The 11,820-nt window shown below is 43.7% G+C and overlaps 1 protein-coding gene across 2 annotated transcripts in view; it reads left to right on the top strand.

Moving 5' to 3' along the window:
* Window positions 1–3,606: 3,606 nt before the first annotated feature.
* Window positions 3,607–11,820, top strand: part of MAP3K15 (mitogen-activated protein kinase kinase kinase 15) — an 81,867-nt gene continuing 73,653 nt past the window's right edge. For both annotated transcript variants that reach the window (XM_002193331.6, XM_072934423.1), the window contains exon 1: window positions 3,607–4,260. In XM_002193331.6, coding sequence (XP_002193367.6) covers window positions 3,945–4,260 — 316 coding nt within the window. In that variant the 5' untranslated portion in view covers window positions 3,607–3,944. The remainder of the gene's footprint in view (window positions 4,261–11,820) is intronic.

Genomic DNA, 11,820 nt, shown 5'->3' with positions numbered 1-11,820 from the left:
ATGGCCAGGTGGATTTGCACCTCAGTGGAACAGCTCAAATCTGCAGGCTCCCCATGGACCTGGATGTCTTCTGGCTTATTTGTACTTACCTGAGACAAGAGAGCTTGGCTTTCCCTTACACTGCATAAAATGGGAGGAGTCTCCTTATAGGTGAAAATGTCAGAGAGCAATGAAATTGCAGACTAAACTTTATGATTGTTCTAGTCTGTGTTTTCCTAAAAAAAAAAGAAAAAAAGGGAGAGGCTGTAGCTGTATATGCATTAGGGAAAAGGTGGCACATTTGCCTGTGGAGTCAAGCTTTATATAAATTTACAGTTTGAAATTTATATACCTTTACAATTTGAACTGAATGTTTTTAACCCTGGGGAAAAAAAAAAAAAAAAAAAAAAAGAAAAAAAAAAAAGAAAAGAAGGAATCACTTCCCTCAGCTCAGTTATGCTACTCAGGGATTTACAAAATGAAGGGGGAAAAAAAAAGGTGGTTTCAAGGACATCTATTTTCTTTGCAGAAGTGGTAATTAATATTCTGCACTTAGTGGATTTGACAGGTGCAAAGTGCTGACTGAGAAAATTGTACCATCATCTTTACAGTTCTGTACAAGAGCAAATGTTGACTTCACAAATTGGGCTTGGTTTTCTTAGGCTGGGTTCTATGTAAAGGCAGAAAGTCTTGGAAAATGATATAAAAGCTAAATATTAATTTCTGGCCTGGACTTTTAAATAGGCAACTCCAGGGGCAGAATGGCTCTTTCATAACCTCATTCATGGACACTTTTCCAACGAGAGGAAGGAGTGTTGCATGACTCACCTTTTTTCTTCTACATTTAAAACTTTCTGGCTCACACAGAAACAGTTCAAATACCCCAAAGTCTGAATCTTCTATTTATTCTCACTCAGGTGACTGCAAAATCTGAAGATACTGTTGCTCACTAGAAATGTCAGGCACTGAGCCACAGTTTCTCAAGACAGTCACAGCCTGTAAAACGAAGCTTCTTCTTCATTTAAAAATGGTCCTTGTTTCTAGCTTGAAAGAAAGCATACAAACTCTGAACAAGTTGCACCAGGTTAAACTACTGAAAATCAATGATAGATGGTTAGGAAAAATGTCCAAGGAATAGTGAGGATGTTGTTTGAAAGACAAATAAAATTAGGAAAAGGGGAAAATATCCTTTCCTTATTTGTCATCATGCAAAATATCTACTAAGAAGCTATCACTCTGTTTCAAGACCAAGAGTCAGACCTCTCAACAAATAATTTAAAGAAGTAACAAATGATAAAAATTGCAAAATGAAACCTGAAGACATGTCTTAGACCTAGAACAACCTAAATTTTCATAATCTCTGGTAGGCACAAAAGGCTTATTTACTATGCCTCAGTGGCATCTCACTAAGCAATCCCAACCTACTTGTTGAAAATTGACACTAAAGCAGACAACTGCTTTAGTGTTAATTACAGATTGATTACAGAAGGCACCACACCGTGCATATATTGTTCTAAACACATTTAATTGCAATTTGGGTTTTTTGCATGTTAGTTGCTAAAAGCCCAAGAATGTTCTTGAATAAGAGAAAATCTTTCCTGTACAAATAATCCCTTAACTTTGACAGCACTGTACTTTTCAGGTTTTAACTTTTCAGTTTTTTTCAAACAAGCTTTTTTATAATTCAAAAAGTACAAAGTAGGATTGGTATTGGAGAGGATCATAAATTTATGTGCTCGTGCTTTTTACTGATGGAAGGCTCAATGTGCACACTGACTATCTCCTAAATGCAAACTTTGATTTTTCTCCTATTATATCAGGTAAGTGGTGTATTACTGGATGCAGGCTTGGTGTATCACACAACAGCTTTCCCCTTCCTAAGGAGGAAAGCTGCCAGGAATGGAGGGGATCTCTGATGGTCACAATGATCTTCCAAAGTCTCATATTCTAGTACTTCTGTCAAAAAAACACATATACATCCTCAACCTGTGGACCAAGTCCAAAGGTTTATTTGTCCCAAACTGTCCAAAATGAGAAATAGGTTTGCCTGTTAAATTATTTATCCACATTCTCTCTAAAATCCTTATGAGCCACTATGCAAACATGAATACTGCACAGCACTATCCTAATCCTCGTGCTGGGAATGTTTCTTAGAAATACTGGCTACTGCAATTCTTATTAAAAATCCTTGGTGGCACAGAGATCAGACCCTGGGTTTGAGGCAGACTTGGTTTATTTCAGTTTGAGCTGCTGGACAGGGACTCTGAATAAAAAAATACCCATGCCTTCATACCCTCACAGTCTGTGCACAAGATCTTCACATGCCCTGTGTGTACCTCTTGATCCAATATAAATTTGTGGTCTAGGATCTTCCAACACCTCATTGGATTCTTTATCCATGTCCACATGGACAGGCCATTAGGCCATAAGGCCACTCTTATCTTTCAGCTTGCTCCAGCCTCGGGACCCTCTTTTGTGTTAGTGGGTGCCATCTGAAAGTGTCCAGTCTTTTTCCATTTCCTCCCCTGCTGAGTCAGCCATGCTGACAAAGGCAGCTCATTTCAAATTCACCTATAGTACTTTGTGCAGGGCCTATTACTAACTTGTAAGCAAATTACACTTAAACCTTTGCATTTCTCATATTCTATAAATACATCTATTTTAATCCCAAACAGAGAGACACCTAGAGAGAGAAATACCATGCTATAAGCCTTTGATTGTTGCTTTTGTTGTATTACTTCATTGAAAGGATGGTGAGGTTTAGAAATAGGCTGCTCAGGGTAGTGGTTGAATCACCATCCCTGGAGGTGTTCAGGTGTGGGTGTGGCACTTGGGGATAAGGTAAAGTGCTGAACGTGGTGGTGCTGGTTTAACAGCTGGGCTCCATGACATTAGAGGTCTTTTCCAACCTCAACAGTTGTCTGTTTCTATGATTACAGCATGGGGTAAAATCTTTGATAGCCACATAGTCTTCACACTGCAGCAAAAGGTGAAGACACTCTTTGTCTAAAACTTCATCTGTCACCATGAGTGGAAAATAAAATGAAAAAAGCTTTCTAGATAGGTTTACTATTTCAAACACAAGTTTGCAGGAGGACTGTGCTTTTCCACAGTTCCCTTGATCTCTAGTTGGTTGTGGTATCCGTGGGGTGACTTTTGACAGCTGGGGTACACGGCTGAGATACTAAGTTATCCAGGCACATGCACCTGTGCCTGGACCAATAGCAGTGCCAACCCCAGGCTGCTATCAGCAGTGTAGCTAATAAGAAAAACGTGTTTAAAAAATCAAAAATAATTTGGTTCTTATAAAGAAGCCAGGAATTGCCACAGAGTTACTAGAACCTGATTTTGTCATGATCGTGGGAGATTATTAAGAAAAGAGAAGGAACTTAAGGATGAACTACTACCGAAACTTCTGACACAGTCTAAATGTGGTCAAAGTCGCGTGAACAACTGGATGGCGGGTTCAGCAGGGGGGAAGCTGCGATGGAGCAGAGGGAAGACAAGCGGGCAGCAGCTGCTTTCGCTCCCCGGCAGCGGATCCGCGGGCGGTGCGCGGGGGCGCTGCTGCGGCGAGGGGCGGGCAGGGAACGCGATAAACGGGGCGCGATCGCCCCGACGGCGCCGCTGCCTCTCAGAGCCGCCGAGGTCGCGGCCGGGAGCGGGCGCATTGTCCCGGGAAGGCACGGCGGGGTGGAGCCGGACTCCGCACTGGGCTCCCCGGGCTGTCTCCTTCGGGGAGGGCGGTGCCCAGCTGAGCCGAGTCCCGCTCCGTGCCGGCCGCCTTCAACTCGCCTCGTCCCGTCTGCGTGCCCGCCCGCCCGGGACGGAGAGCAGCGCGGCCGGCACGAGGAGGGAGGGAGGGAGCCGCCTCGCCGGGGGCTCGCCCAGCGGTTCGCGATGGGACGCGGCCCCGCCTGAGCACCTGCCGGCAGCCCCCGCTCCCCTCAGCCCTCGACGCCGCCATGGAGAGCCCCGCGAGCGGCAGCGCGGCCGCGGAGCCGGCGCCCCCCGGCGCGGAGCCGGAGCTGGCGGCCGCGGGCCCGGCCGAGGCGGAGGCGGCCGAGGTGGGCTCGGCAGCCCCGCGGCCGCGCTGCCTGCGGGCCGTGTACGTGCTGAACGACCCGCCCAAGGCGGGCGCCGGGGCGCGGAGCCCCGAGGCCGGGGCGCGGCAGTGCCTGCTGCGGGCCTGCGAGGCCGAGGGAGCCCAGCTCAGCACCGTCAACTTCGGCGAGCTGGACTTCGGCGAGACGGCGGTGCTGGACGCCTTCTACGACGCGGGTGAGCGGGCTGGGCTGAGGCGGGACGCGGGGCGGGGGCTCGGATCGAGCCTGCCCCGGGTCGTGCTGGGACACGGGCGGCAGCGACGGGACGGGAGCGCTGGGGGAAGGCGGCGCCGGGGGAGAGCGGGAGCGGGGCTCTTGGCAAGGGGTGTGGGGACAGGGAGATGGGTGCGAAGGGATCCTCATGGAATGCGTCCAGCGCAGGGAGCAGAAGGTGAGAGAAAAAAGTTAAGGCTCTTACAGGAGTTCATGAGTCGCCACGGCGCGTTGCCCCAGCAGAGCTGTGGATCCTATAGTTCCAACCGAGTCTTAAGGAACAGCCGAGCTCCTGCTGGGTGCTTTGCTAAGAAGCCTCTTCCAGCTCCTGGCCTGATGGGGAGCTTAGAGTGAGACGCAGCACGAAGACACGCCAGCCTCTGATCGGGTTGGACAGAGGCTTCATGTTCACCACCCTCACTCCAGACCGGACAGTGAAATTGTGTGTGAACAAAGTGATCCTGTATTGCTCTGAACAAGGGCCCTGAGGAAGACTTGTGGGTATTGGCCACCCTGTTCAGGTTCCATCTGGTGACCGGTGTCTGTCTGATCGTTCAAAAGAAAGCTGCTGTCCCTTCTCTACTCAAAAACACCTGGCTGGTTTGGCACTATGGCAGAGAACTGTGAACTTTTTGAGCACACATTGGAAGCCTCTAAGTCAATAGGTATTATAAACTAATCAAGGTGAGTATGTGGACATTTTGCTGGCATGCAGACATAGTTTTTTTCTCCAATCTGTATGAGCCAGCATAAGGAAATGCCAGAAATTCACAGACTCTAAAGATGAAAAGTACTCTTTAAGTCCATCTTTTACAGTTCATCTTTCACAAGAACTTTGTTTTGCTCATGAGATGCGTTAAAGAATATTTCCTAAAACTTTAGTCTTATTCTAAATTCTCATGTGATTGAGTCCATTTCATCCCAATGAGTCACCCAAATATTGAGGAACCTCACATCCTTTTTTGTCAGTTTTTTTTTTTCCCAGCCAGTGGTTTTTGTTTTGTCTCTGCTAGCAAGGTTGACAAGTTTGTAATATATTCTTTGTGTATCTTAGTACACAAACACAACGTAGCAATTTCTTTTATAGCCATTCTGAAGGTAAGAATAATGTACTCATCCACACAAAATTATTCCGCTGTTTCTACTAATAGTGCTGTTAATGTATTAGACACACACGTGCTGTGCATTGTACTGAGAGTCTGAAACAGCTATTTAAAGGTGTTCTTAAATCACTGCATTCTGAAGTGAGTGCCTCTTCTGCAGAAATGTGCCCTAAACTTTGCAGATTTTTGATTCAAGTCATCTTGTTGGACCAAGATAATTTTATCACTGATTAATACCACTTTGTAATAGTAAGGTGTCTTTTACTGGATACACCTTCAACACACTTATATCAGTTTTTTTTTTTTTTTCAATTGAAAAGTAATTGAATAGTCCATAATCTGAAATTGTTCCAAATGAGAATTAAACATAGTCTTTCTGTGGGTTTCTTTCCTGTACCAACAATTTGAGATCAGCTATGGGGACAACTTCTTAGTTTGTGTAATGTATGCCTGGGATTGCTGGCATATATTCAGTTCTTAAGAAGAACACCATTAAGAGTAAGTTTTAATGTGAACACTCCTATGGGTCATGATAAACTTAGTGTTAGGAAGTTCCCGTGTGTTTGCTTTAAAAATAAAAATATCTAAAGAAGTTTTATTGCTGCCTGGGTAAGATATTAAGCAGGTGTTTCCCATACTGAAGATATTTCTTACAGTATATTTTTACTTTCTGTAGCTGAGGGGCAGAACCTTGAAAAGCAATTCCTCTTGCTTTGTAACAAGTGGTAGGGTCTCTAAGAGATGCTAGCCTGTTGCCATCTCTTGGTTTAGTAGTAGAAGCATCTATTAACCATCTATTAATGCTTAATGACTGAGCAGCAAAGACCAAGAGACCATCTCATTGCGAGTAGCATGGCTCTTTGTTAAAAATGTTATCTATCAGTCTTTTTCCCTGACCATAATTTCAGGAAATTATAGCCTTTACTCAGCCATTAGACAACCCCCTCCAAAGTAGTTTATTTACCTTACTTAGTATGAATCTGTAAGTACCTTTTGTAACAAAATCAGAAAACTTTAAGGACAGAGTACAATGAAGAACTTCAATAGAAACTTCTTTCCTGTCTGCAGGTAGCTTTTGTGGTGGATGGTTTTTCAGCAGAACACTGAGAAAAGTGCTGCAAACAAACTTAAATTCCATAATCAGAGTATATGTGATTTTTTCCTTGAGTGTCGTCATTACTGACTTCCCATCATTTGAAATCTTATCATGAATGGAAGCATGACTTGTGCCTTTAGTTAGATATTGCAGACCTGCAGGTGATTAGGGTGACCCCGATCTTAAGGAATCACTCAGCTTTCTAAGGTTTTGCTTTGCTAAAGGAGAACTGCAGCACTTCTGAGAGTAAACTGAAAAGTTGTGAAATAAAAACTTGGTAGAAGAAAAATAAGATTTCTTTGCTCAGTGTGGGCTAGAAACAAGCTGTCAGCAAAGTAATTAGTTTTCCAAAAATGGGCAATGATACCTACCTAATAGAGGAGAAACAAGGATGATTGCATACATTGACTGTATCTCTGGGAAGAAAGAAAGGTAGTATTTTTAAACTAAAACTGGGCACAACAGTGTGAAACTTTTTTGCAGAAAATAAACGTAATTTTCCATAGGAACAGTGAGCCTTGGAGCTAACTGAGAATTTTTAGAATTATTCCATGAAGAAAATCAGACTATAGGCACTGTAGTGTATTTATAAACAGCTTGAGAGACACAGTGAATAGGTGAGTGTGACTTAGCTATAGTGCTGTTACAGGTAGAATGATTCATAGCTGCAAAGGATCTTTCTGTTCTGAATGCACTAAGAAAGCAAACATGATGTCAAAGTCAAATGTTTGACCTGTACCTCTGGAAGGGTGATGTTAGATAGAAAAAATGTAGCTTTTTATTGTATGCTCAAAACTTTATCAAATCTTAGTGCCTGAAGTGCCAGGCAATAGGGTTTGTTAAGTGAAGGAGTGTACACAGCACAGTTACACAGGTTTTAGGTGTTCCCATTTTGGTTTATGAAATCCTGTCTCTGTAGCTGATCATACTTTTCCCTTATGAGGGATGTGCAAGCCTCTGTTTTGAGACTTGGAATACTTCTTTAACCATTTGGTCACAGCATTTAGAAATTATACAGTCAGCAGGATGAAAATCAGCTGAAAGGAACACAAGCTCGAGAGCAAGTAGTGTACTGAAAATAGAGCTAAATGCTGACCTGAGAAAAGTGAGTATTCCTCTGACAATCCAGGAAACTGTCAGATAATTTGGGAGTATAGGGGAATATTTTGAAGTATGTTTCTGCTGTTTTGTTATATATTAACTTCTCTAATTAATATCCTGCATGATAAGACAGCTCCAAAATGCATGGTCTGCTACCTGTCTCTGCAGACTTGTCTTCATCCAGAGCGAAGACTTGGGAGTGAGCCCAAAGAGAGACTGAAACACAGATCCTCCTTACTTCTGTACTGCAGTTGAACCACTCTTAACCTGAATTTCTTGTCCCTGAAACTTTTTCTTCATGTTGCACTGTGAAAGGGGAAGGAGGAAATATATTTGCTGGATCTGAATTTTCAGGCTCTGGGACCTGCCAGGGGAATCATTGTTGCCTGTCACTCAGCTGCCTGCCCTGAAACCCTCTGCCCTCAGAAGACCAGTGTTCCCACTTCAGAACTGGCAGGGATTCTTCAGCTTCTTCAGCCCGAAGGCTGAGTGCATCAGGTGCAATAAACACTTGTCACTGGTTTACGATAATATACATCGTGGTAAGCGGTGTAGCTTAGCTGGAGGCACGGCTTCCCTTGCTGACTCTGCTGCAGGGAGTGAAGTGTCTGACAGGAATGACAGGTGAGGGCAATAACTTTTAAACAAACTTCATCATACCTTCCTGCTGCAGTTTATCTTTGCCCCTGGGTGTGACAGTGGGCAGTGGTGGAGTTAAGGGTTAGTTCTCTGATGCTTACTTCAGCAGTCAGGGTTTGCTGTTTTTCTGAGGAGTACTTAAAATATTTTTTTTCCCTTTCTTTTCCCACACAGGTCACTCAATGGCTAGGGGTGTATTTGCTTGAAGTCTTAAGATATATATATATATACACACACCACAGAATACAAAAGTACAAAGAGAAGTAAACCAACCATCTTCAGAACAGGAAGGTGGTGGATGAGAGGCTGGGCTGTGTACAGTGCTGCTTTAGTAAACAGTAGAGCTGTTGGGACCTGGTCTTTTATCTCTATGTGGTGCTGCACACTTACAGCAACTTCAGATGTCTTCAGCAAAGCTCTGCATTGTGACATCAAACCAAATATTCTGATAACAAAGCCCTTTAATATACCAGTATTATAGTCCTTCTATGGCCAAGTGTGTGAGGCCAGTTTTAAATGACGGTAACAAGCATAAGGTCTATATGTTACTGTCATAAAACAGTTTAGGTTGGCAGGGACCTTAAAGATCATCCAGTTTCAACCCCTCTGACATGGGCAGAGACACCTTTCACTAAAGCAGGTTGCTCAAAGCCCTGTCCAGACTGGCTTTGAACACTCCAGGGATGGGGTATCCACAACCTCTCTGCGTAATCTGTTTCAGTGTCTTACTATCCTCACAGTAATCTGAATCAGCCCTCTTTCATTTTAAAGCCATTTCCCCTTGCCCTATCACTACAGGACTTTGTAAAAAGTCCCTCTCATGTTTTCTTGAAGCTCCATGTAGGTACTGCAAGGTGCTATAAGGTCTCACCAGTGCCTTTTCTTCTCCAGGCAAAACAGCCCCAACCCTCTCAGCCCATCTTCCTGGGAGACATGTCCCAGCCCTCTGATCATCTTCACAGTCGTCCTCCTGAACCTCTCAAACAGGTCCCCACCCTTGTTACGCTGGAAACCCCAGAGCTGGATGCAGCACTCTAGGTGGGGTCTTGCAGAAGCAGAGTAGATGGGGAGAATCCCCTCCCTTGGCTTGCCAGCCATGCGGCTTTTGATGAAGTACAGGACACAGTTGGATTGATGATCTCAGAGGTCTTTGCCAACCTAGTTAATCAATTCTGTGATTGATTGATTCTGCAATTCATGCACCTTCATCTTTAATGGTTTCAAACCTCATGTTCTGGATGAAACACAGCACAACTCACAAATGGTGAGTTTCTGGGGTTTTTTAACTTACTCTGCAAGTAATATTTCTCACTGTTTGATTATAAGTCATACTGAGTCTCACTGAATAGACTTAGAAGCTTTTACATCCATTACAACCATTACAAATGACTTCAGAAATTTGAACATATAAGATTATTCTGAAGAGAGCCACAACTGCATCTATTGAACTGCCTTAGTTCTGATGACCAATTATTATCACATGGCTCTTGAAAACACTGCAGTTAAAGTGAGTTTTGGTTTTTTGTTTTTCATATTGTTTAATTAATTTTTTAAATCAAACTTGCAATATTTTCTGGAATTCTTAATATCAGTGAATATTCTTCTGGTACAGCTTTTTTTTTTTTTCCTCTGATAGGAGGAAAGAGCTGTGCTGGCTATGCATTACCAGTCTGCAAATTCTAAAGGTCCTTTTATTTATTTATTTTTCTTAAATAATTATATGCAAATGTCTTTTGCATGTAGTTCCTAAGTTGCTGTGTGTAGCATGTTCTTCATTGGTGTAAGAATTGTTTCTCTTAGAACTGCAGTCTCAAAATTGGGTTAAACAAAAATAAAGGAAGTGTTTGCTTTTGTGGGTTAATTACATCGGTTTAATTTCCATCCTCCATAAAATTGGCAAACTAAGGTAGATATATGGTAGCTCATATTATGTTCTGTAGTCATGCTGTTCTTTTATCAGTGTAAGCATACATTGCTTTTTTAATTGTTAAATTACACTTGCACATGCTTGTTAAAAGGTAAATAATATTCCTGGTTTGCCTTGAGGTCAAGCTTTTTTACTGTAAGGACTTGTGCAAAACCTAATTGAGAACTTGAGATGTTTTGGTTTCCTCAAGATGGACTTATGTTAGAGAAGTCAAGAGAAGGCTCTTGGCCAGGAAAAAGTAGTAGGGTACAGTGATTATGTGCATGAATATTATTTGATTTATTGCTAATTCAATGTCTAAATACTTCTGTAATGCAATATGTAAATAACTATCGTCTGTTAAAACAGATAATAGTGCAATAGGGTCATGGTCTCTCCAGTTATGAGCTTTCAGTGAGACCCCCCCCCCCCCCCCTTGCTTTCTAAACTCAGAGGAGTTTAGGTGTGGCCAAGTCCACTTAGTCTCAGATATGATCAAAAATTTATGTCTAAAGGCTTATAAGCAGGTTTGGCTAGAAAAATACAGGTCAACAGTATTTAGCCTTGGTGAGTCCACCTACAAAGCAGCAAAGCACTTGTGTAGCTGCTTTTGGATTTTATCTCCACATGTGACCAGATCTTAGTGTTTTTCACTCACTATCAAAAAGTCCATGTTTCCCATCTTTAGGCTGCAGGCTTCCATGGTGGGAGGGGGCTCCACCTGGAAGTTGCTTGCAACACCAGGAGACCAGCTGGCCCAGTCTCTGCCAGCATTTTATACCCTTCTGCAGCCCAGTGTGCACCAAAGTCAGCCCTGAATATCTTGGCTTCCTCACCTCTGGAGTGCTTTAATTATGCATTCAGACACTCCTGCAATAGTCACCTGGTGCTCCATTCCTAGGAACAAACCTCATTGCCATGAGGGGCTGCAGAAAGGGGGAGAGTGTGGGGCTGTGTGGGGAGTTCACATGCAATGGCCCAACTATCTTTTGTCAGCATCATCTCAAATTCAAACTCTGGCTGCAAACCTGTGCTCTGGACATACTCGGGACATGCTGCTACTCCCATGCATGTGGAGGAGCAGCTGCAAGGGTGTTATGTGGCTAACATTTGGCAGCAAGGGTGCATGTAGGGTCTTTCTTAGGAGGGTCTCAGTGTGGTTTGCCACTTGCAGGTGAAATCTGTGCACACAGTAGGCTCTGGTTGCCTGCACTCCAGGAGGGTTATGAATTGCTTTAGCCTCAGGCTGCCTTTTGAACAGCAGCAAGGGTCCTGAGACCGAGCTAAGAGAGGGGCTTGCCGCTGTTGGTTTGTCCTGCCCCCTGGCACAGGCTGGATATGAACAGCAGCGCCTGTGTCGGCTGAGGTCAGGGGGATTCAACGAGCAGCCAGTGGGTCAAATGTGTCTCACAGTAGAATTTCACCCAACCTGTCTTCTTTCAGAAGTGCTGCAAATATCTTCACCTTTTCCTGGGAGGTTGGGCTGGTTATAGAAACGTGCCTGGAGCAAAAATTGCATCACTGTTCTCTGCAACAAGACATGAATTCTGATACAAGTACTGGATCGCTGTGTTGTGGGAAACCACTCATGCTTTTTTTATCCTTCGTAGTACTCAGTGATTCTGCTGTGGTGTTCAGGGTTGTGGAATTGAAACTTCTCAGGTATTCTTTGGTAAT

The sequence above is a fragment of the Taeniopygia guttata genome, chromosome 1 (genome assembly GCF_048771995.1).
Source record: "Taeniopygia guttata chromosome 1, bTaeGut7.mat, whole genome shotgun sequence".
Taxonomy (NCBI): Eukaryota; Metazoa; Chordata; class Aves; order Passeriformes; family Estrildidae; genus Taeniopygia; species Taeniopygia guttata.
The sequence above is the reverse complement of the archived record's forward strand: the minus strand, read 5'-3'. Positions and strand labels throughout refer to the sequence as shown.